This window comes from Ostrinia furnacalis, unplaced genomic scaffold (assembly GCF_004193835.3).
Source record: "Ostrinia furnacalis isolate ACB-3 unplaced genomic scaffold, ASM419383v2 OfSCF2036, whole genome shotgun sequence".
Lineage (NCBI taxonomy): Eukaryota > Metazoa > Arthropoda > Insecta > Lepidoptera > Crambidae > Ostrinia > Ostrinia furnacalis.
Genome location: NW_021132275.1, coordinates 142691 through 168451, shown reverse-complemented (window position 1 = coordinate 168451; position 25761 = coordinate 142691). Strand labels below are relative to the sequence as shown.

The window sequence follows — 25761 nt, the reverse complement described above, 5'->3', positions numbered from 1 at the left end:
AATTCTGCCGTAATTAAAAAATTAATTAAGTTTTTTATTAGCGAGTAATCAGTAACATTATATCGCCAGGCGTTTTTACTTTCAGGACCACGTCATTGTTTGGACAGTTTTGCGTTAATTAGGTACCTACTTATTTAGTAATTAGTAATAACATTTACGCGGTGGTTGTAAAAATGCACGTTATCTTTTACGCCACTCACTACCACGTTACTCCATCCACGTAACTTCACGTAACATAGCTGTCCCTATCTCCTTTTCACCACAAGCTATTGCTATTTTTATCTCTTTTTACTAGCATGCACTCTGCAACATTTTAATGGCGCGCAATTTTGAATGATGTTCATATCGATATTTACAAAGTAGAACACATACCTGCTAAAATGTTAGTAAATATTGATTTTAAATGTGTAAAAATTATGCTAATGTTGTTTTCTTTATTATTTTTAAAGATTTTCAAGTTATAATCATCTAAATATCATATTTATTTGAAGAAAACCTGTCAATGAAAAATATTTCCGCGAAAATTTTGTATTTTACCGCCAAATGATGCAGTCACTCGGGCTAGTGTGTTCAATTCTTATTTGTTGATGGCCTGCCAATCACAGCTTTCCATCTGTCTGTCGTAATTCTACGTCAAACGTCGAAACTTTCAATTTTTTATCTCTGTCACACATATGTATTCTTATGGTGAGGCGTTTATAGTTTTGTCTTTTTTGCACGATTACGAAAAGTACCGATGTTTTGTTGTCATCCTTTTTACTTTTATGTATAGTGGTACTATATGAGCAGGATAGAAGTATACACGAAATTAACAAACCGGTCGGAATAATAGACGGGAATTCGCCGATTTTTGTAGTTATTCGTGGCCAGTGCTTCGCAAGTGAAGGAGTGTCGTTGTGAATCAAAATGAAATCCCTAGTTTTAGCTTTTGTCAGTTTACTGGCAATTTATTCTGTAAATTGTGAAGTGTTTTTCGAAGAGAAATTCCCCGATGGTAAGTATTATGTATTTAATTCAGAAAATCCAATTGATAAACGATTACGTGTACTCAAGCCGGCTTTGGGTGCCGCGTGTGCTATCGATTCCGTAACTACACCGGTTTATTTTGGGGCGATTCTTGCTAAATACTATTTGTTTTACTTTCAGACTCATGGGAATCCAAATGGGTATACAGTGAGCACCCTGGGAAGGAGTTCGGCAAGTTCAAATTGACTGCTGGAAGCTTCTACAACGACCCCGAAGAAGATAAAGGTATGTATGCGTGACTGGGTGTTCCGAGCCTGCACTGAAACCATAAAAGTATTTGAATTCATCAGTTAATTTCATCTACATCGATCATCCATAATTATACATTAGTCAGTTTATAATCAGGAAGAAGTAGGTATGATTTTTCTATCATGATTAGGCATTTTAAAGTAACTTACAAGTTATTTAAAGCTCTTTTTCCGCAGTAAGTCTATTTTCGGTTCTACTGCGTTATAAAGCATATAAATAGCTTTGAATTTCACAGTCTTACTCACAAAGAAAATATTTCCATTGTCTCACAGGTCTAAAGACATCAGAAGATGCCAGGTTCTACGCTCTGTCTACTAAGTTCAAGCCGTTCAGCAACGCAGGCAAGCCTCTAGTGATCCAGTTCTCCGTGAAACATGAGCAGGAGATCGACTGCGGTGGTGGCTACATCAAGGTGTTCGACTGCAAGTTGGACCAGAAGGACATGCACGGAGAGTCCCCCTACGAGATTATGTTCGGCCCTGACATCTGCGGTCCTGGTACCAAGAAGGTATGTCTTTTTTAATATTGATAATTTTCTTATCATTATGATATAGCCGATGCAGTAACCTGGTAGGCGGATCGTTGGGAGTTCAAGTCATATCTGAAGTTGTTGATTTTAGGCAAAAATAATACTTTTAATAAAATTAGTATCTCATGGTTCCATCCATTACTTATATTTAGAGTTGTATCTAGTATTCTGTATACCTGCCTTGTTATCTTGTAAGAGTTGACAATAAGTCATTCAAAACTAAAATCCACAAAGTTTAATGGCAACAACATTCTTTGTCAATTGTTTAAAATTAAGAGATAGACAATGCACCAACACTTATTGTATTTGCTCAATGAGTCACAATCAGAAAGATTTGAACAATAAAGAGTACATGAAACTTTAATTTCTTTTAACTGGGCACAATAGTTTTTGTTTTACCAAAAATTTTGCAATATTACCTAAGTTACCACGTCAATGAGTTTCGCTCATTTTAATTTATGCATGCCAATTTCCAATACTTAAGATACACTAGATTCATTATCTGTCTATCTTCTTCAACTTCTAAAAGTACCGCTATATGTAAACCTCGAACTTTGAGCTGCAATTAATTAAAAAATGTATTTTACTTCAGATTGTAGGTTTATTTCAATTACCTACCTAGCTACTTAAAATACTAATAAAAAACATGTTGTTGCTATGGATGTGTAAATTTCAACTACATATTTCAATATTTTATTGTTTTGCTCATTGAACCGACAAATGTACATGTATGTTTTAAAAATTCATTGCATGCCATGTTAACGTCTAACCTTGGTTGATGATCATTATCAGGTACCTGTAACGGAAACATTTTAGTGTTTTATGTTATCAATCCTTGTAAAATTTTACAATGGTGATATATTTATAATTTCAATTACCTATACCTAGATGTTTTGCTAGGAAGGAATTTTTAACTGTCGTTATGCACTTAAACCCCCGATTTAAATACTTAGATTGTTGTCTGGAAAAAAAGTTGGTACATCACTAAAGTATGTGAATTATTAACATTCCAATTACTTATTGCCACATCATCTAGCAACTATAAGTCTATGTAATTAGTATGCTTCAACATAACATCTGCTGTAAAAAAGGTAATTTAAATAATACATGAATATTAATAATCCCAAGGTCACCTATTAGCTTCTTAAGTATTTAAAGTCACATTGATACATCATTTGTTCAACTGTTAAATTTAATTATTTTCAATTTTTTATGGTTTGACCTTAAAAAAGTTCTAGATAAACGTCATATTTGCACATCTACTGCAATAACTAGACATTTAATAAATAATTAAATCAGATAATAAATATTTATCAAATGTTTGTCAAATATGTATATTTTTATCAGTATTTCCAATAGGAAAATTTAAGAGTAATTCATTATTTTAGGCTGACGAGATGTATAGTTAATTAAGGCTATTTTATCATTAATGCCTATCCAATTAAAGAGAAACCAACCATTAACGAGTAGATTAGAAGCCCTGCTATTAGCAGGAAGGAACTCGATGCGTTTAGCATCTATTGTACAACAAACATTATCCTATAATTCATTTTTGAAATGTTTCTAGTTGTATTGATTACTGTACACTAATAGATCTTTTGAGTAACACTAAAGTAATGTTAGATTTACTTGGAGGCTTAAAGTTCAAACTTACACTATTTTTAGTCTAAAATACTTTCAATTTCAATGTTCAAACATACCTACATGCTTAAATCTTCTGATGTCAATTCATACTAGTCGTTGTTTCAAAGTACGGGTTATAATAATTAATTCATCATTCAAATTAGAAACTAACTTACAGCTAAAAAAACGTCACGACAACTTTCCATTTTTTGCAGTCTGACCACTTTCGGCTTGTATGACTCAATCATTTCAGTCAGATTACAAATCTATATTGTACATAGGATAAGTTCACATTGAACATGCCCCTCACATTTTCCCCGCGTAAAAATCATACAAGGGAATTCTATACCACTTCTCTAAGCAACCTTTATAGTAGGCTTACATTGGAGGCAAAACTGTAGGTCCTGGTTACACAGGAGTTGCAGTGGTAAAGGCACGTGGCATTTCGTCCGTATTCACAAACGATGCTTGCTTAAGTAAAGCCGCAAATCGAACGTACAGCGTTGAATAGAGCTCTGATTCGTTCGTGTGTCACCCTGTGCGTCCACGCGCACTTTGAGACTTCATACACCTACATAGTAATGTTTGTTAATACGGGCGTTAGTCCCGCTTCTACCACTTCCGAACCCTGCAGGCTGGACAATTACCAAAATTAACAAACCACTCGTCCTCAGGTCCACGTGATCTTCAGCTACAAAGGCAAGAACCACCTCATCAAGAAAGACATCCGCTGCAAGGACGACATCTACACCCACTTGTACACGCTGATCGTGAAGCCCGACAACACCTATGAAGTCCTCATCGACAACGAGAAGGTCGAGTCTGGTGACTTGGAAGCCGACTGGGACTTCCTCCCGCCTAAGAAGATCAAGGTTGGTATCTAATTTCTTTTTTTGCAGGATATTTGGATAGATAGCTTCCCCAACCCAGTCATTGTGGGGAGTGAAGATCTCTCCCAATAAATTACAGAAGTCTGTCTCCTACAGTGGAGATATAAACAATCTGATAATGATGATATGGATATTAACAATATCTTTGCTCATTTCATATGCATAAATCTCAAATTTCACTTTCTATTGTCTAGTTTTATAGGCGACATTGGTTTCAATTCAAAGTTGCAATAGATTGCTACAACACATCATGTTTTTCGTGTCTAGATGGCATAAATGTAACTGAATTGTTCATACTGATTGCTACGACGTATACGTATTTTTATATCTTTAAATCGAGTGAAAAAACTTTTATACGTAATACTGCTATATTTACAGCCTCTAACATGGGTTTAGTTAGCATCATACTTTTTAAACCATTATTATAAAATGTATCCTGCAATGACCACACAAAAAGCTGTACTTACACAGATAAGGGTAATCGAACCACACCATCACCTAACCCCAAACCTATCCCCAGGACCCCGAAGCCAAGAAGCCCGAAGACTGGGACGACCGCGCCACCATCCCCGATCCCGACGACACCAAGCCCGAAGACTGGGACAAGCCAGAANAGCCAGAGCACATCCCCGACCCCGATGCTGCCAAGCCTGACGACTGGGACGATGAGATGGACGGCGAATGGGAACCTCCCATGATCGACAACCCAGAGTACAAGGGCGTGTGGGCTCCTAAACAGGTAAGGAGATTTATTTAACGCTATCGCGTAACGGTAGCGATTTTTATTTTCTTAGCAACCCTGATAGGTGTTATATTTTTCTAGTCTATGTCGCAGCAAGGAAATACTGCACCCAATAGTTAAAAAAGAGTGCGCATTAACATTTTTTTCGGTTATTTGAAACTTTTTTATCTCTATTTTGACTCTCGTTTTACTACCGATTTTGAGAAAATTCTAAGGATACCACAAAGTAAAAGTGCTTATTTCTCACGTCTTACTGAAAATGTTACTTTATCGGAACAGTAGTTAGTTAGGCTTAGGACGATATATTAAATACTCATGCCCTAAAAAGCTGTTTATTGAACTTCCCGAGATTTCGCGCCTACGTCACAGACGTGTCAAATTAACGCCGGCGCGCTAATACGGCGCACGCGCATGGTTTGTTCACCTCGCTAACGGTTGTTGACGTTACTATAAAGGCGACATTACACAAGTTCCGGTCAACGGCCTAGGTACTCGTTACTCACACGTTTCAATAAAAAAAGTCCATGCTTTCATTTTTTCAAATAAAAATATTTGCAAGTCATGAAATATCTTTGTCTTCGGTTTCACGCGGAGTTATTTTTAATCAAACAAAGAAGTTACATTTCAGTCTTCCTCATTATTTCCGGAGCATTTATTATGTTACTAGTTTTTGCGCGCGGCTTCGTTTGCGTCTCACTTTCAAAATGTGGGATAATAACTAACTATCCTATGTGTATTTCTCATTGATCCTTTCTCACTCAATCAATTTATTGATGAAAATCGCATGAAAATTTACATTATGTAGCATTTTACCAGAATACAAATGCCCGTATTTAGACTTACAGCATTTTACCAGAACACAAAAGCCCGTATTTCGCCTTACAGCATTTTACCCAAACCGTTCATCTTTCCAGATCGACAACCCTGCGTACAAAGGCCCCTGGATCCACCCAGAGATCGACAACCCTGAATACACGCCTGACGCGAACTTGTACAAGCGGGATGAGCTTTGCGCGGTCGGTCTTGACCTGTGGCAGGTCAAGTCTGGCACCATCTTCGACAACTTCCTGTTCACAGACGACCCGGAAGCCGCTAAGGAGAGGGGAGAACAGCTCAAGAAAACTTTGGTAAGTAATCAATAAAATGGACTTATTATTTTTTTTAAATTATGAGGTCTTTTTTCAACACTGCTGGCCAGTTTCAAAACTTTTGAGGGAAAAAAAGCTAAGGTATTTGCTATTGATTATTTTTTAAAAACTGTCAGATTAGTTTTCCACACTGGCCAGTTTCAAAACTTTGAGGGAAAAAAAATGCTAATGTATTTGCTAAAATGGTGATAATTTGACTTGAGTTACACACCTATCCGATGTTAAAATGATCTTTATGAAAAAAAAAAAACAAGTTTCCGCTGTTCATTTCAGGTCATTGTACAGATAATGGCATATCAGGCTAAACGATTTTTATTTAGACTGATTTGGATAGAAACTCAATGTAATGAAATGAACAAATAATAATATCATTGTAGTTTTTGTCTGCATAAAATCACTTTCCAATATCAAGAATGGTGATAATAATGTGATCAATAAAACAAGGACTAAATCAATGGCTTTTACCTAAATAATACATTTAAAGAATTCTTTCACAGAATCTGTATTATTGGATATCTGATGTCCTCATTCCTAACATAATGACAGAAGAAATTTTTCAGTATTTTCGTTAAAAATATCTCGAACTTCTAGCGCTTAACTCAGGCAGTGCCTGAGGTATAGAAGCGGCACGGGAGGGTCGATTTTGACATATGACGTGACAGAGCATTCAAATCTGAAGTCTCGTTGACATTTGACGTAACAAAAAACTAGCAGCGATTCAAAAGGTCGATATAGATGACCCACGCTGAACTGTCCCACCAAACTCAATGACAGGGGGTCGCTACCATCGTTCAACTATATGGTTTCCAAACATGGCAAAAATCGGAACCAGCGATCCGGTATTGACGGTGGCGCCCCACTGTCAGTGTCATGCATAGGACAGTTCAGTGGGTCTAGAGTCTAGACAAAGCGCAAATTATAATCGCAAAACAGTCGAAAAGTGGTCGAAAAGCCCCTTTTTTGTATGGAGTTTTGACGGATTCGATTTTCGATTCGATCAAAAACTGCGTTTTGTCTAGGGGGGCAGTATTTTGGAACTATACGACTGTCGAGTTGACAATATATTCTGTCTCTTCCCATCTTGTGTACTTGTCGTAATGTCTCGTTCTCCCGCCAAAATATGTCAAAGTCAGACGGATTCACCCATGACATTAGGTTTGTTTACATTTGGTATCGCTTCTCGTTGGCCGTACTTTAGAACTATAAATCGACCGCCTTTTTTCTTTACAAAGTTTGACAATGACTAAACAAATATTGTATCTTTAGGAAGGAGAGAAGAAGATGAAGAGTCAGCAGGACGAGGCTGAGAGAGAGAAAGAGAAAGCAGAGAAGCCTGATGATGAAGACGACGAGGACCTCGACGACGAGGCGGGAGACGCCGCGCCTGTGGTACGTACAATATAAATCATCATCATCATTTCAGCCACAGGACGTCCACTGAAAGAAAGAAAGAAAGATACAGTAGAACGCCGATTATCCGAACGCCGATTAACCGAATCGCCAATTATCCGAATCGGTCCTAAGCATAATATTAAAAATTAAAACCAAGTAATTTTTAATTTGTTTTGTTGGAACTCAGATATATTTTAACTGAGCGTTATTGTAGCAGTTATACAATAACGCTCAGTAGAAATATGTCTGTTTGATAAACATAATAAAGTTTATTATATGTGTGACAGTTCGTTTTACTCTATTACCAGTCTATGTCCGATTATCCGAATTTTCGATTATCCGAATCGACCCCGGTCCCAATTAATTCGGATAATCGGCGTTCTACTGTACATTTATTACAATGGACATCACACAAATACAGGCAATTACATAGACATGACAGTGGCACATAATAATAAAAGAAGAAAAAATAAAAACAAGAGTAAACTGAGCAGTGCCACCCATTCCCCAACAAGATGCCCACTGCAACGGGACCCCACTCAGCATTATGCCGTGGCCCACGGTGACGAAGGCCACGGCGCTGGTTTTCAGTGTGCCCCATGCCGAGTGAGGGTCACGGACCTTTGCTGCATAATAGTACTGCTGAATAGGCCTTCCCCAATGTTTTCCACATCGGTTGGTAAAAAAAAGTGGTTGCCGTATGTCACCTAGCATGACCTTGCTAGGTCTCCAATGATTTCCAAAATGACCGGTTGGTAGCGGCCTGCATCCAGAATCCAGTGCCTTCCTGCTACCTTTATGAGGTCGTCGGTCTACCTGCGTTTTCCGGTACGTGACCTCCACTCCAGAACTTAGCTGCCCCATCGGTCATCACTGCTATCAGTTCTGTGTATCATGTGCCTTGCCCATTGCCACTTCAGCTTGCTAATCCGTAAAATTGGTTTCTTAAGCCCAAGTCTAGATTTTTATTTAATTAACTAGCAGTTTTGAACAATATTTTTAAGCGAATGGCTTACAATACATCCAAAGGAAAATTGTTTTGAAATACTTACAGACACTTTTCAAAGTGAATGTGTAATTGTTAGAAATTTCAGCCAAAAATAACTGTGGCACAAATCTTTGACTGATTTTAAAGTTCACTGACCTCTCTTTTTCTCTTTATAAAGTTCAATAGTTTCCTTTACACAACCGTGCAAATATGATTTCATTTCCATATCCAGCCGTGCTATTTACACCAGCCTAAGGAAAAATTTCAATGACTGATCACATTGTTTATGATTTCTAACGCAAACCTCTTTTGTCCACAGGAGGAGCACGACGAGCTGTAAACATGACAAGTGTCAGAGACAATATACCCTCGGGTAGTGTGTGTGGGGCCGTGCATATAACATAGCAATGTTAGGATCATCTTTAGTTTGTGCGCAGAATTGTGTGTTCCAGTCTTTATTTATGGGGCGTTTGCTCGAAATATTCCATGTCGGACCTGTTATGTCTGAGCACTGATGTGTGTGTACATATTGATAGGGCGCTCAATGATGTGGCTGGTCACTGTACCGTCTCAGACCGTTATGACGTAGCACGAACAAACGTTGTGAACGCTGTCTCGATAGATGTCGCTGTTCGCTATTTTTGGTTGTGCTACGTGCATTTTCTTTACAAGTACCGATCTGAGAGTGTGACCAGTCGCGTCGTGTTTTTATTATATTTGAAGTTGTTTTGCGGCACTGTGTGTCGCGTAGTGATCGGGTTTGTTTTACAGTGTGAGTGCTTAGCCTAATGTTTTGTATGTATTCGACTGATATTGTAAAACGAATCGCAATGTATGATTTCTCATTTATGTTGTAAAATGAGTCTGATTAAATTAATATATAATTGAATAACTTGTTTTCTTTATTACTTCCGTCGTTATAATAATAGATAGATGGATAAAATAAAAATCGACGTATAAAATTATAAAATTTTATTTTCACAACTTCATAGGTTTGTTCTCATTCTCAGACCATTTTATTGTTAATTCTTTCCTCATTTATTGCCGAAAACTGCAAGACAAAGAAAATAAAATTAAATCATCATTTTACTATAGGTCGCGCAACGAAAGTTGAGGCTCACACCACAGCTCACACTGATGTATGAGTATTTGAGTATAGAACACAAATACCACCGTGACATTACATATTCAATACACTAGCTACCTCGCTGTTGTTTTATGTCATGTCTGTAAGCAAGACGGCACTTATCAGCCCGAGTACTGACGTCTTGTCAGCGCAGCAGATACAATTCTTGGATTGATGGCCTCAACTCTCGTTGCGCGACCTATAACAGTTGAGAGGAGATTAATATTGGTTATTATTTGGTATAAACTTTTCCTACGTGGTGAAGGGGTATAGGCACAGAATAAGTAATAGTACAGGTACAGAAGGATTACTCCGCAAGACGATTTAAATAAATGCGAGTCTTGCTACGACGCGATACAGTGGAATTCAGCTCGCACAGCACTACGTACCTACAATTTTATTCACCTACAAGTTTTGTCTCTTTCTATCGCGTGCCTCTGAACTCTTCTTACGCTGTTAGGGTTGCTGTCTAGTGAAAAAATAATTAATCTACTTATTTGTAATGAGGTACGTATGTAGGTAAGTATGCATTCATTATGGAAAACCTTCATAGTAGGTCGTAGGTTAGGTTCCTATACTATCCTAAGAATTATTGATTACCTACATGGCCAACATACCTTTCAGCATCTTTGGGAAGCGAAAAAAAAAGATAAATCCGGTAGATTACTTTTCGAATTTAAACACCCGAACGCCGCACAATATTTCTTTCTCTTTATGTCCATTTTTAAATATTACTTCTATCATAGAATTATAATCATACTACAACGCACGCCAGCGTCCTGACGGGCGCGCGCGTGACACTCGACTGATATAATACCCGCCGGCGGGGCGCTTCGCTGTAGGTAATTATCGGATGTACCGCGCGGAGTGAGCCAGGCCTGGTATAGGTTAGCTAGACAGAACTGCATTCCAACTTCCAGCCGTACAACCCGGTTGAGCGAGCTAACTGCGCACCTCGCTGGAATGCGAGTCTCCCTCGCACTACCTGACACCTCTCACCGCGTCCACCCACCGTACCAGAGCGACGATGTGACGTCACGGCTGACAGGTGCGCAGTTAACTCGATCGGGCTCTACTTCGTTTGATTAAATCTTTTCATATTCAGATGCAGTTTGAACAGGTACCTACTGCAATTTTTCTGTATGGTTGGAATAACACTCCTAGAGCTTTTACTGTCACTGTAGGGACTGTGGGAATCGGGATTTTTTAACTTGAATATGGATTTAGATGACACAGAATTCGATCTTGGTTGTTTCAGAGTCCGGCTCACTTTAAACTTCTTAATACTTACTGAAATCCATAACTGAAACAAAAGAAGATATTTTTATGTATTTAGAAAAGTTACCACATGACTGAAATGATGAAAATTTACACAAAAACGCATCGTTTTTAGACTGCATTTTAGCTACGATTTTATTATAATTATTTACCTATTGAACACAACAGAGGGGAACATTAGGCGATCTTAATTCCTTAATACAACATTATCTTCCAGTCGACCTTTAGGCGTATTAGATCAATTATAGTGCAGTGATTTTATATGTTGAAGAGATTAATAAAATAGAGCTATAAATATGTACTATAAAATAACATTATTAAGCGCTAATCTGATCCACAAATTAACTTTGTAAATTGTACTCACATCTTTCGAAGTTCTTCTCGAATTTCTTGGTGGCCTCATCGATTTCTTTCTTGGGCTCTTGTGGCGCGGGCGTGGTTGGTTCCGACTCGTTCTTCTTATGTCGTTTCCCCAGGCCCATAAAGAAACAAGGTGCCGGCGAAGCTTGCACTAAAAGAAGTAACTTTAGTCGTCAAAATAATTATGAAAACAATTCTTATTAAGTAATATTAACTAATATCAAGAACAACCGTATTAGTCATCATGAACTGCCAATGCCCAAAGGTGGCTGGCATACCTACTTTTGCCAGTTTTCACCATCAATCCCTAATTAAGTGACCCCTATGAAAACAAAATTCCTGTTAAGTGTGTTATGTGTGGGTGCAAGCAGGGGCCACTTAAAAATTAGGGATTGATCGTGAAAACGGGCATTAAACGTCTAAATGGATCTTTATGAAAGAATAATGTAAATCTGAACCTTACCTTCATTATTCAGCGCGGCAGCCACAATCTGTAAAATAAAAATTAAATTACCAATTATTATCAGCTTTACTTGTCTTACAACCCGGTCGAGTTAACCCTTATTCAAATAAAGGTAGATATATTACCACTTTGTTTACTTTTAAAAAAGGATCCTAATTTTCGATATGGTAATACTTAAAGATATCTTGGTCACTTATTTATATTTTTAAATATATTTTTTTACTTATCTATGCCATTTACAACTTTTCAACTTCATTTGTCACTGTCAGATAATGTCAAAGTCAACCAAACCGTTTTGGTGTGAAAAATTTCAAGTTTTTAGCGCGCGTTTTTAGTATTTTTGAAACGTTGTTCAACGAAAATTCTGATAAGTGTTTTTTCGATTCAAATTCCTAAACTATAACATTTATTGTATAATCTCAATTATAGGCAACGTCTGCAATTGATTTATTCATATAATTTAGACATTTTAAAGAAGTGGTAAATAGTTTACCATTGTCCGATCCCGTCTTGACAAAAGTCTGATGATATATAAAAAAAACTGTTGTTTTTTGTATGTGCACAAATAAAACTAAATAAATATTTGGAGAAATTTTAAGTTATTTTGATAACTATTTACGTAACGTTTTGACGTTACGTAATTAACGTAGTGGCACCAATGACCGACAAGAACCAATGACCGACACTTTATTTTTTGATTCAATAAAATAAGAGTATAAAATCGATTTCTTAATATGTCAACACTGTACCATAGAAAGCACACTTTTGACTGCCTCCCATTGACATTTAAGCAAAATCCGCCAATTTATTTTGAAAATGGCAGTATAACAACTGATTGCGGCTGGAGTACCGGTGAAAATAACAACATTTCTTAGTAAAATCCTTAGGGCAGTGAGTACATTTTTTGTTAATTACACGACTGTATTGTAACTTATTTGAATTTTATCTTTTTCACGAGTTANTTTTTTGTCGTAGTTGGGTTTTATATTCATTGAAAACTTTATTGCACAACAGAGAACAAAGGGCGATTTTAATGCAATATTAGCATCCTCTTCCAGTCGACCTTTTGTTGTTTACTGTTGCAGAGATTTATAAAAATGAAATAACTTTCTTAGGGTGCCACTAATTTGTAAATTGTACTCACATCTTTCGAAGTTCTTCTCGAATTTCTTGGTGGCCTCATCGATTTCTTTCTTGGGCTCTTGTGGCGCGGGCGTGGTTGGTTCCGACTCGTTCTTCTTATGTCGTTTCCCCAGGCCCATGAAGAAACAAGGTGCCGGCGAAGCTTGCACTAAAAGAAGTAACTTTAGTCGTCAAAATAATTATGAAAACAATTCTTATTAAGTAATATTAACTAATATCAAGAACAACCGTATTAGTCATCATGAACTGCCAATGCCCAAAGGTGGCTGGCATACCTACTTTTGCCAGTTTTCACCATCAATCCCTAATTAAGTGACCCCTATGAAAACAAAATGCCTGTTAAGTGTGTTATGTGTGGGTGCAAGCAGGGGCCACTTAAAAAATAGCGATTGATGGTGAAAACAGAAATTAAACGCCTAAATGTATCTTTAGGAAAAAATAATAATGTAACTAAATCTGAACCTTACCTTCATTATTCAGCGCGAGAGCCACAATCTGTAAAATAAGAATTAAATTACCAATTATCAGCTCTACCTGACTTACAACCCGGTCGAGTTATTTGCACACCTGGCAGCCGTGACGTCACATCGACGTTCAATGGGGCGAACGCGGACTAGGGAGTCACATTCAGCGTGGTGCGCAGTTAGTTTGATAGAGTTGTACACTCAAAAATTGCTTATTATTACTGATTTTATCGTAAAACCTAATATTACACAGGTAATTGCACTTTCTCCTTTATCCTATTTCAGTAGTTAACTTTCTAATGCTGTAGAAAAATATCTTACCAAAATAGCGATGGATAATGGAATTAATATCTTATAACTCGTCATTGTTTCACTAAAATATGTTGACAACTGAAAAATGTATGGTCTATTCATTTCGTTTTAAGGAGACCAAATGAAACGCCGATTTCACGCATTATAACGTGTATTGTCCTTTTGTTTCGATAGACATTTATCTTTTTTTCATATTAATAAATAATATACGAGCGGGCACTTTGTTTTAAGTAGTTACCTAGAAGGTTAAACTTAGGTACCTAGGTAACTTTAGAACAACTGTTATATCATAATCTTTGCCTTTTCATATCACACATAGCTACTTAGGTACCTAGTAGGTACGAGCCCTTTGCTTTTAAAATTATAGTTTTCATCATAAAATTTTCCCGTGACGTGGGCCACGTCACGTGGCACTCAACACATTGCAATTTGCATCGACTTTGGGATCATATCATCAATACCCTACTCACCAAGTATGGTTTTAAAAGTATCCACCGACAATTTAGCAAACAAAACTAAGTATGTCTCCTGTAAATTAGTTCTGTCGCAAACAGAAATTTATCTAAAACATTTTTATTTCTTTATCTTTGCCCTAACAATTTTACGAGGGCAACATGCATTTAAATCTGTTTTGTCATCCACCCCTATGACAATACAACCTTAGCAATTTCACTTGTAGTCCATTTGATCCTTAATGGCGCGGTGTTTCAAGACAAAGAATGCGGTGGTTCCGGCGATGTGGGGTGATAACGAGATGTGTCAACATCAACATTGGGTGGAATCCACCCCGGGACACCCCATCTGCCGTCGATGACGGATACGCCCGGTTTATCTTTAAAAAATAAAGGGTCTTAGATACGGTTTTATACTAGTGTAAAAGGAAGATGCCTAAGTTGATTATTTTTTATAAGTTGCGCACTAGATTTGTGACATTACAATAAATACGTAGGAAAACTTTTAAGGCAGAATACTAAAGAGCAGTGTCTGCAGATTGTTTTGAATCTTAAGATGTAGCTTTGATTTACCAATAATATTTAACTAATGGTGATATTTGGCAGTCAAATAATGTTACGGTCAGACGAATTTATATTGCGGGGATACAGTATTACAGTATTTACAGTCACTCTTAGTAACATTGGATTTTACGCTTTTCATGCGTAAAATCGTTGGCATTCGACACAATGTTGGAGGGTGCTGGAATTTACTAAATAAACATTCTAATCTAAGATTGGTTTTAATGTAAAGCTTATCTGGAAACAATGCTAAAATGGTTAGGTGTGCAGTCGGAGCTAACAACAGTTTTAGATATCTTAACTTTTGAAAAATCGACGACTTTTTATTTTACTTATTTTTTACTTTTGTTTGGGACATAAGTAATTACTTACACTCTATTTCCTAGTGCATTATTTTTGATTCGTATGCATCATTTATTTTCGTCAAAAATCTCTTTCTTTTTCATTCATTAATCTACAGATGGGGGCGATGTCCCCCGAGAAATGCTTACTTGGGCGAGTCTAACGACATTTTTATTTTGAAAAATAGTTTCAGCTGGGAACAATAATGTTTCTTTGTATGCGTCGCAACACTGTCACTTAGATCAAATTTACTATGTCGTCGTAAAACAGGTTTATGTTTGGTGTTTCCTGGATTATGGCTTTTTTATTCCCATCCCGGGAGGGGCATGAAGTTAACGTGATTGGGGTGACTATTCATTAGGGGCATTGTCCTGGAATCCTGGATGTATTTATATTTGTGGAACTAAATAAGTTAAGCTTGGCTTTAAGTAGCAGTGGGTGGAATAAATTGTTACTTGTTGTTGTGTATTTCCCAATAATTTCTTTTGAACAAGTTGTTCGAAGTGTATCATCGGGGGTCCAAGTTCAGACGAAAAAGTAGAGTAAGAAAATATAAATAAAATGCTGAATTTACTCCATAATTGACTAGGAATATTTTTGTTGCATTTGAAAAATGCGACTGAATTTTCCAAGATTCAATATCTCGGTTAAGATTAGGTATGATTCTCCCCTTGTCGATAAGTAGAGCCACATTTGAAGGGGTCGTCGGGGATGACTTAAGGCGGCAAAACAGAAGGGTGTATAAATTACAACTTAACTTGCCCACTTGAACTTGTAAAGTATTTGATTTGGTGTGTTTATTAGGTATTTAATTAGCTATAAAGTCATCTTACAGAAGATGTTAACATAATTAATTGCTTCATTAACGGATGTTTTGTCCACCAGATATAAAGAAAAGAGTGAGAAATCATGGATTTCAGACGTTTTATGGCGAATCGACTGTACCTTACAGCATTGGCTTGTCACCGAACGATTAGCCGTTGTCCCTTAGGAATAATGGTAACTTTCTTCTAGTAAAATATTCTCAAAAGCGGATCATTAAGAGATTGTTTCTTACTTTAAAACTTTACCTCTTTATTATTTTTATCAGCCAAAGGACGCACACTAACAAATACCTTCCCGAAGGATTTCCAAAACGATCGGTCCTGCGCTGTCCGCATCCAGGGTACTCCCCCTTCTTCAGATCGTCGAACCACCACCGTTTTATTAATATTAGCATTGTTTATTGAAACTATTTTTTTGAAAACAATACCAAAGCGTGTTGTATCAGCGAGTCGTATCGACATAGCGTCGCGAAAGCATTCGCCTCGCGTCGGGCACGCCAGTCAAGGCCAGCGGTGAACTCATCTCTTTCTTACCGTTGATGATTAGGGAAAAGTTTTCCGGAAAATACTGCAGTGTGCCTTTTTTCCTGTGATTCGGATTTCTGCAAACATGCTGATCTGGTCCTGGCTGGTTGCATACAGGACAAAGATTTCGTATATCATAGGAAAAGGGAAATTGTCCAAAGATTTATTTATTATTTATTATTATTATTATTATTAAAGGGCACTTAAAGGGAAAAGTTTTCCGGAAAATAGGTACTGCTATGTGTTACAATGTGCAGTGCTTACGGGGTTTCGATATAAATGCTATAAGCACTATTGAGCTTTATGATTGTTCACTGCCGTCGATTTCAAATAGACTTCGTGACCGGTTCGCTAAGTCCTCAAGTTTGTGCTTCTCTAGATAAAGTAAGTACCTAACATCAGTGAGACGGCGCGAAGCTAAATCGAAATGTAAATAGACAATGTAACACTAGATTTCGATTTGAGATTAAGATTGAGTCTTGAATTTTGTTCATTAAACAGTAGAAGCAGAAAATTACAAAACAGTAAGGCACAGACTTTAGCCACATATTATGCACAGAGGTTTTTAAGGCTACGTTCGTGTAATGCGCCCGGAATTTTTCAGATTAAATTTCCGTTACGGATTTTCCTTCACAAGCATCGAAGTATCTCACGACCTCACGACTGAGAATATTTTAAAGTCCTCAAACTGCATATGCTTAGATAATTTTTAAGGTTGTTTTATATTCAAGAATAGATTCAAGCATTAGAAATTTAGAATGGTAGAACTTCTGAAATTCAGCTAAAATTTAATAATTTCTATTGTGAAATGGTATGAAAAATTCTACCATAGTAGGTACATAGGTAGATTTGATTCTATTCAAATCAAACGAGCCCAAATTGATGACCACACGAGTGGACATGACGTAAATTTTCACAAATTCCCGAAGCCGTGCCAATAAAAATTTTGCCCGTTGGCCCATAGATAATAAACGAATTTAATTAAATATGGGTAAATTTATGGTAAAAAATGTAAACTCAATAAAAAATCTCATTTTGCCTTTCGGTCCCCCATGCTTCCCCACAAGGTATAAATATCGTATCGTCAAAATACACCAATTTCCCTGATCAGGGCCCTGGCAGCTTGGGCAAAATTGGCTAATCGTGGGGAGACCTTTTTTGACCGTCATCCATTAAGGGGAGGGGGAGGAATTGATGTTTGGCTTCCGATCAAGCTCTGTTGTTTACTTTGTCAAGGGATATTTGTACATAAATATTCTTTTTGATTGTGGCGATTATTTGGGTAGGGGACAGCGATTTGAGCTTCTCTATAAAGTTAAACGATTGATGATTCTTTTCATGATGAAGGCACTCAAAGCTACTCACAGTTTAGCTTTAAATATAAAGTCACAATAAAATAATGCTTTAATGTGCTTTCAATTATACAAATTGTCTCTACTTAACATTATTAAATTAAGCTTTACTTGTACATTATATTTTTGCTAAAAGCTTTATTACGAGAAACGATAAGTAAAAAGTCATGGCAGATAAGAGAGCAATAATAGAGATACCCAAATAAGAGACCAATAATAGACTTAAGTTAGTTTTAGGGAACAGTCACATAATATTTGGTGAAATTGATCAGTGGAAAATAGGAAATTCAGTCTCTACGGAGCCATAGAGTCTCCCATCAGTTTTATTATTTTTTCCAATAAAGTCCTCAAGTATTTAAATACTTTACATATTTCTTCAAAAAGCCTTTATTAATTATTTAACCACCATCAAAATAACCGCTCAAACATTTAAAATTCGCCGCTCGAGGCGCGCATTTGCGAACAAACACGTCGCAGTGGATGTCCACGGTGGTGCCGGTTCGAGTCCCGGGCCAGGCAGCCGCAGTGTCGCCGACCTCACTGCAATCTCCACTGACACACTGCCTGACCAACTTCTTTGCGGTTGGTTTTGGTTGGAGGCTGTACATTGATCGTTTACTATCTAGGTAACGAGTCGTAGAGTTTAGAAGAAACGATAATAACCATAGAAACTTAAAGCAACTTTATAATGAAAAGGGACTAAAAATAAAAGGAAAAAAATTTTTTTCTGAAAGAAAAACCCAATAGTATTCGACGGAAAAAGGAAAATTTTCGATTTTCAGGGTTTTTCAGGATATTCTCAATGCCGCGATGAAGTAAAAACAAAACATACCTACGTGACAAATTAAATTGTGCTATATTGTAAAATACGTACAATAAATATCAACGCAGTAAATAACAGCGAATATAGTGGTTTTTCAGTCACATTTAACAGTTAAACGACTAACCTGAACGATTTCAACGAAAACCAAGTCTGAAATTCAGACTTTTCCCGCAACAAAAAATGTAGAGGCAAAACTCGGCGATGGATTCTAAACGTATGTAAGCATCACGGTTACCTCTTGCCATAGTTCGGAGGAGCTTCGCCCCGCTTCCCTCAGAGGGCAGCCTCAGTCCCTCCCGAGCCTCCGTGGAGACCGCACGTCTCTCTCGCGCCACCTAGTGCCGACAAAAAACAACAGTTGCATTTTTTATCAATAAAAAACCGTGCTGTGTTTCACTTTTTGACTTAAATTTGGATTTTTATCACCGTAAGTACCACTTTTTTTTATGATTTTAGAAAGAGGAGTGAAAGTATGAAAGGGTTTAGGACTTAGGGTATTCGAAAGGTGAATGAAGTCGGGTTCTGCTATGCGATACGTTTTAGATTTTAGCGGTATTAGTAAAGCGTGATTGGAACGAATTTTAAATCGTTTTGTTAGACTTTATTGACTCTAGTAAGAGCATTCAGGCACACAGTCATGTTTATTTACACAATAATTCAAACTTAATTATTATATTGCATGTAATTGAATAAAATACTTAATTACAAAGAATATGATGTGGAAGTGTTCTTTCACCAGTAAAATTTACATTTAAAAATAACAAAAAAATTGAATGAAAACTGTATTATTACTCTGAATTCATCTGAATACCTTCGGGTAATTTAAAACTTAAAAAAACTTTTTAATACAATCCCCAGCTAGTTTATAATAGGCAAGCGAGACAATTATTAATTATTCGGACGGTTAATTTATCGTTTTCCTCAGAAATTTTCAATTGCGCAAGTAATTGAATTTCAAACTTATCTCAAACGAATTAAACTTCTCAGGAGAAAGGCCCACTGTTTATAATATTTTGGTAACTCATACAGATTACATCAATTTGACTGAACACTAAAGAGATTACGTCATAACAAACGTGAGAATTTGAACTGTGAATTAGTTGAGCAAGCGCATGTAATCTAGACTATTGTATTGTAATTATTATTCGACCCACAACGAAATCTAGGCAACATGAGGTATTTTTTTACAAATATTTTAATAAGCATGCCATTACATTAATTACAATTAAAGTTTTTGCTAAATAACATTTACTTACTCAATCTGAAATAGAGAACCCAGATTGTTCGGTTCCAAGGTTGCATCCATTTAAACTTTAATTCAAATTAAGAGGCCTGCAGTGCATCTAGGCAATTGAGAAATGCCTACCTACCTGGCAAACAATGATTTGATGACGAAAATTAGTTGTAAAACATAAAACAAAGACTGTTATTGAAATCTATCTTATGATAAACAAAACTGTCATTAAGATTTCTCAAAACCTTCCATAAGTACTTTAGAAGTGCGAGGCTAAATGGAACCTACTCTTTTGCTAAGTTATCGCTTTTTAATGGCGAAGGAAAATCGTGATAATTGCTAACGATTCATTAAAATTTTACATAAAGTTTGAGTCATATGTTTATTTCGGCCGTTTGGTGTAGTGGTTCAAAACGGACTACTATTCCGGAGGTAGCGGGTTCGATTCCCGCACAGTACAAACATTTGTGTGCATGAACATATTTGTTTGTATTGGACTGGGTGTTTTCTATGTATAATAAGTATGTATTTACAAAAAAAAGTATTTTAGTATGTTTATATCCGTTGTCTAGTACCCATAGTACAAGCTTTGCTTAGTTTGGGACTAGAAGCGCAGTGTAAAATGTCTAAGGATATTTATTTATTTATTATTTATTTATTATTTCCACATCATAATCACGATTCAGCCTCAGCAGTGAGAATATTAACGAAGAGAAGACAAAATAAATTTAGAAGAAGACAAAGCATTTTTTGTAAAAAACATATTTCAAAATTTGCTTATCACTACCAAAACAAGGCGAAGATTCATCGCCTTTTTCTAAAAAGAAGACTAAAATAACTTCACAATAGCCTGTTTCATTCAGAAGGGGAGAGAAGGGAGGATAGGAAACCATACATTCATGTCAATCAACAAGATTACGTGTTAAGTGTTTTAAACAGATGTCCAACTGAATAGAATTAAATGTAGAGTCAATGATGAATGAATGCTGCGATCATTTAATATCATTCTATAGAAACGCAAAAAGTAAGTATAAAGTTCTGAAGTTAAACTGGGCAGATACGAGTAAAAATTAACCTTTGAAGAAGGAGTTTTGTTACTTAACTGCGTTAGTATGTAGAGTTATCAAAATTAAACAAAGTTTGATTCGTAACAAAGTAACTTTTAGCGAGTTTAGTGTTATCCTCCAGCAATTTCCCTACTAGTAACATAGTAATTTACTTCAATTACAATCATAGACTAACTGAAATGGTTATTCGCCCGATGGGAATCGTAGAAAGTAACACTTGAATAAATAATGTACCGAGTCCAGATTCTGGGTATAAGTGATGTTTACAAATTAAATATAAAAATATGAATAAGTAAAACCCTTTTAAAGGCATACTAAATATTACTTTCTTCTATAACATTTTGGATCAACATAATTATCAGCTGATTTAATACTGATTAGAAAAGGCAGAAGAAGCTGATTTTTCAGCATTTTATATAAAGACAATAAATAAGATTTGCACCTAAGCATGTTAGTGAAAACTCTACTAATTTATAGCTAGATGATTGGTGATATAGTTAAATTTTTAATTATTGGTAAAACAATGTAGCAAACGAGTTTCCCACAGTTATTTTATGTATCCCACATAAAGCATAAGTTACACTTGCCACTTGAAACCATTGCGACACGTTTATTACTTGCAGTGATCGCGTGTGTCATCATCGCAAATTATATCACCTTTTGCGTTGGTAATTTGTATATAAATAGTCTCTACTACATGCAGGCACTCGATACAATGTTTAATGAGTTCTTTTTAACGAGTAGGTAACCTACTAATTGTAGTATCATGACAAAAGCGTCTTTTATTGGATTTTCTATTGTACTCTTTCCTATAATCATTAAGCTCTATCATTTCTAATACATACACTCACTCCCGGTTTGTGAATTGAATTTTTAAAGTTAAAAGGTATATTTAAGTAGAAAATAAGCTATGCTGAATATCTCAATTCACAAGTGGGGTTAAAATTAGCACTCACAAACTTAATTGTAATAAATTGCTCTCTCAAAAAATACGTAAATCTAACGTCAAAGCCTGAAAAGTGCTTTCTACGAATACAGTAACCTAATATCCAATACACAAGTTTCAACCTACTTTTCTATATCACCACCCACTGCTGGGAATAAGCCTCGTTAGCGCTGCGCCACTTCTCACGCTGGTGAAATAGCGCAGCCATTTTCTAAAACACATTCAATATCACGAATTCACGAGCATATCCTGAAAAATAAACTCAAGGAAACTTTCATGTATAGATAGGTTCTATTCATGAAGTTTTACGCCCATATTCACAAACAGTACTAAGGTCTCTCAGTGCGCTTGGACGCACAGGGTGACACACGAACCAATCACAGAGCTCTATTCAACGCTGTGCCTTCGATTTGCTGCTTCACTTAAGCAAGCATTGTTTGTGAATTTTAATTGAATTTAATTTTGAATTGAAATTTTGAAGTGAATTGTGAATTTTGTCGTTTGTCATACGGGCGTATGAGGTCTCACAGTGCGTGTGAACGCACAGGGTGACACACGAACCAATCACAGAGCTCTATTCAACGCTGTGCGCTCGATTTGCCGCTTCACTTAAGCAAGCAGTTTAATTTAATAGATGAGTGGAAACTCCACAAAGGGTAACTCTACATTGATTGTAAAGTTTAAGTTCGCCTTCTGATGTGGGTCATAGAGACACGTCGGTAATTGAGATTGGAACAAGTTTTCAACTAGGTTAGCTACTAGGAGCATCAAGAGGCTTGACTATTAAGTAAGAAAGATAATCTGTGATCGCTATGAGTTATGCAGACTCAAAATGAGTGATAGAGATCAATTCGTGTGATAGCAAGAGAGAGTTATGAGAAGTTATTGTTCTGCAGGTATCATCTATTATATTCTAATCTATAGACGATTACTAGCAAACAGGTAAAAGTAACAAAGACGTGTAAGTTTGAAACTGAAATGAATTTGGTTGAAGAAAATTGATTGAAAAATTTCCTTCGCTGAATTACGTTGCTTTATTTTAGGATACAAAACCCTAAGCTGTATATTTTCTCACAGCAAGACAGAAAATTCTAAGATATTTCGTTTTCTTGTAGTCCCACATTATGAGCAATTTTCATTCTCACTTGACAGTAATCCTAGAGACTGATGGATGTAGCTTCAATTTTCCAAAAGATTTATTAAGATAAGGCTAAGGATTTTCAGTAAAAGAAAATTCTATAGAAAAGGTCACCCTCGGATTTGCAAGGGCGGACGCGTTTCTTTCTCCCAAACACTTTGGTACTAAGATGATATCTGAAGAAGTTATTGAAATGACCGTTTTGAAGAAATAAATAACAGGAAAAACCTTTTCCTTTAAATTTTTTTCTGTTTACGCGATGCACAACAAATAATAGGTTAAGCTTCAATTAATTAATATTTAAGTCCAAAAAGCAAGGGCAAAAAATGTGACCAAATAAAATTGACGTCACATTACCAAAAAAGCTTGCTGCCAAAATGCAAGTGCATCGGTTGCATTAACTATGCTATTACGCCTTTGTTTGCCAATTGGTTCGTTGACACACGGACGGACACGTCGCAGCTCATGTTAATCGGCGCACGGTCCAGAATATTAATTAAAAAACACGTTCACGACGCACATTATTAAATCTGTTGAAGTGTACAACTAATTAACAGGCAATATGTATACTATGGCAGACTCGGAATGCTTATTTTGTTTAGCTAGAAGATGTAAATCTAATAATAATTCAAAAATACTACGCAACTTGACTACGTAATAGTAATGTAGAGAAGCTGGATCCTAAAAAACTCTGTTAATTAAAACTATAAGGTGAGAAATTTGAAAAAAATTAATAACTTCGTTTTACTGGTTTTGTGAAAAACGCCGTTTTAAAAATCATAAATATTTGGAATAATCTTGAAACAGCGCGACCAGAAGAACCCGACTGGTTTTTAATGGGTAGGCCGTGCCCTTCTGGCAGGGAGAGCCCCACTGCCATTTTGGTTGGTTTATAAGAGTAGATTTTTTTTGTTTAAAAGATAACTCTACCAAAAATATTTTGTTTACCACCCGAAGAAACTGTAGCCTCCATGACTTTATGGTATATTTCTGAAAACTTTTTATTTCCACATTGTCATATCTTAAGATATTATCTTAATAAAGTAAAAACAAAAACTGCCACAACTAAATAGTTGTAATTTGTAAAATCCTGAGCTAATTTCGAAACCAATAACGCTACGAGGTCAAATATGACTATCATAATTATGCAATTTCTTTTCTAATGTTTATTAAATGCAATTTGCAAGCCAAATCACGTCGCGTAAACATCATTATACGTCTAGTATCCACAATAGACAACATTGTAGACTGCATAGGGCCTTGGCTGGTGCAATAACATCTTATAATGTTTATCTATATCTGACATCACTCAGGGAAGTGATATTGGATACTTGTTTTACGGTTATACTTCAGCCCCTTAGATCAAATAAGGTTTAATTTTTATTGGTTCAGTAATGATAGCATAGTCGAAGGCTACTCTATGTTTGTACGCTAATATGTATTATATCGAACGCACAGTGTTGAATAGCTCTGTGATTGGTGCGTGTGTCACCCTGTGCGTCCATCCTGTGAGACCTCATAGTAAAGTTTATGAAAATTGTGTTTGTATAATTGGCGGTAGGAAGTCCGCCGGGTCACCTAGTGTGTAATAAAATAAGTTAATAAAATTTATGATATTATTTTTAATAAAAATTTTGTTTTGTTTCAGTCATCAGTTCTTGATATTGTTTGTCGCTGATTAATTAAATGTTTTATCATTTCATTTTCTGTATCATAAGTTGAGAAGTACTCTCGTTTCTGCACTAAATCATTTGATATTTGGAATCGCACTATGGTGCAACGCGCAACCGTCTCGGCGCTTCGTTGCAGTGCCGATGCAACCATGCAACCCAGCGCAACCATGCAACGCAACCCGACCGCGGTCCCCCGACCATGAACTAGTGATGTGCAATTATTACTGTATAATAATAGGTTCTATTTATATTATTATACGAGTATCTATAGATACTTGCTTTTGCCTTGTAGTATATAAGTTTATTGCCATATAAATACTTAGTTATCAGACCAGTACCATGTTAAGAAGAAATTAAAATTTAATGTTTCCTGCATCTAGCTTTAAAAAATTATCCCTTACGAATATGAGTAAATAAATTACTAAATTAATTCGTTCAGACTTTTTGTTAATTATTGTTCTTGTATTCAAAAAATATAGGCATTCTGGTTGAATTCTGTCATTTCAGTAAGCATAGAGATATGTGTAAGTAGGTATCTACGAGTATTTATAGGTAGCGGTAGAGCTATGTACCTAATCCTTTTTGTAAATAGAAACTAATGTACAGACTACATCAAGCTGAACTTTGTTGCATCTTACTCATCTTACTATTCTGTAACAGCGACTGTACCCAGCTATGTGCCTAGATTCTAGACAGACATTGACACTCATCAGTAATAATAACTGCGGTTCTCATGGCGAAGGCTTCGGGCGTGAGCTTACACGACTCGCGGCCTTATCGACAAACCGGCCCGAGCTTGGATTTATTAATTTTCTTTTTGTATAAATGATTGAATTCAACCAGTTACACGCATATAGGTATTAAATAAAAATATATCAGGTTTACCTAAATGCACTTTAGCGAGTAATTAAAATGATTTGAGCCGTAAGTAATTCTATTTGATCACAAGATTTGGTCCCTACTTCATAATACTTTATTAAGAATACTTTAAATCAAGGTTAGCAAACTGTTTTAAAACTTTTAAACTCTTCTACCTGTTTTCAATTTTCTAAACTCTTATTTGTTTTGTTTCCGCAACTGTAAAACCATCC

General features: G+C 36.2%; 2 protein-coding genes across 2 annotated transcripts in view; both read left to right on the top strand.

The window, feature by feature from the left end:
* Nucleotides 1-846: 846 nt before the first annotated feature.
* On the top strand, nucleotides 847-9396 carry Crt (calreticulin). The gene is made up of 8 exons (XM_028306557.1): nucleotides 847-994; nucleotides 1147-1251; nucleotides 1548-1783; nucleotides 4102-4299; nucleotides 4838-5056; nucleotides 5974-6186; nucleotides 7474-7596; nucleotides 8907-9396. The coding sequence occupies exons 1-8, from the start codon at nucleotides 907-909 to the stop codon at nucleotides 8925-8927; spliced, it is 1203 nt and encodes a 400-aa protein (XP_028162358.1). The 5' UTR covers nucleotides 847-906; the 3' UTR covers nucleotides 8928-9396.
* Nucleotides 9397-18889: 9493 nt separating this feature from the next.
* The window catches only part of LOC114354269 (uncharacterized), a 77293-nt gene continuing 70421 nt past the window's right edge, over nucleotides 18890-25761 (top strand). Inside the window, exon 1 of the mRNA XM_028306559.1 lies at nucleotides 18890-19039. The gene's annotated coding sequence lies outside the window, so the exon portion shown is untranslated. The remainder of the gene's footprint in view (nucleotides 19040-25761) is intronic.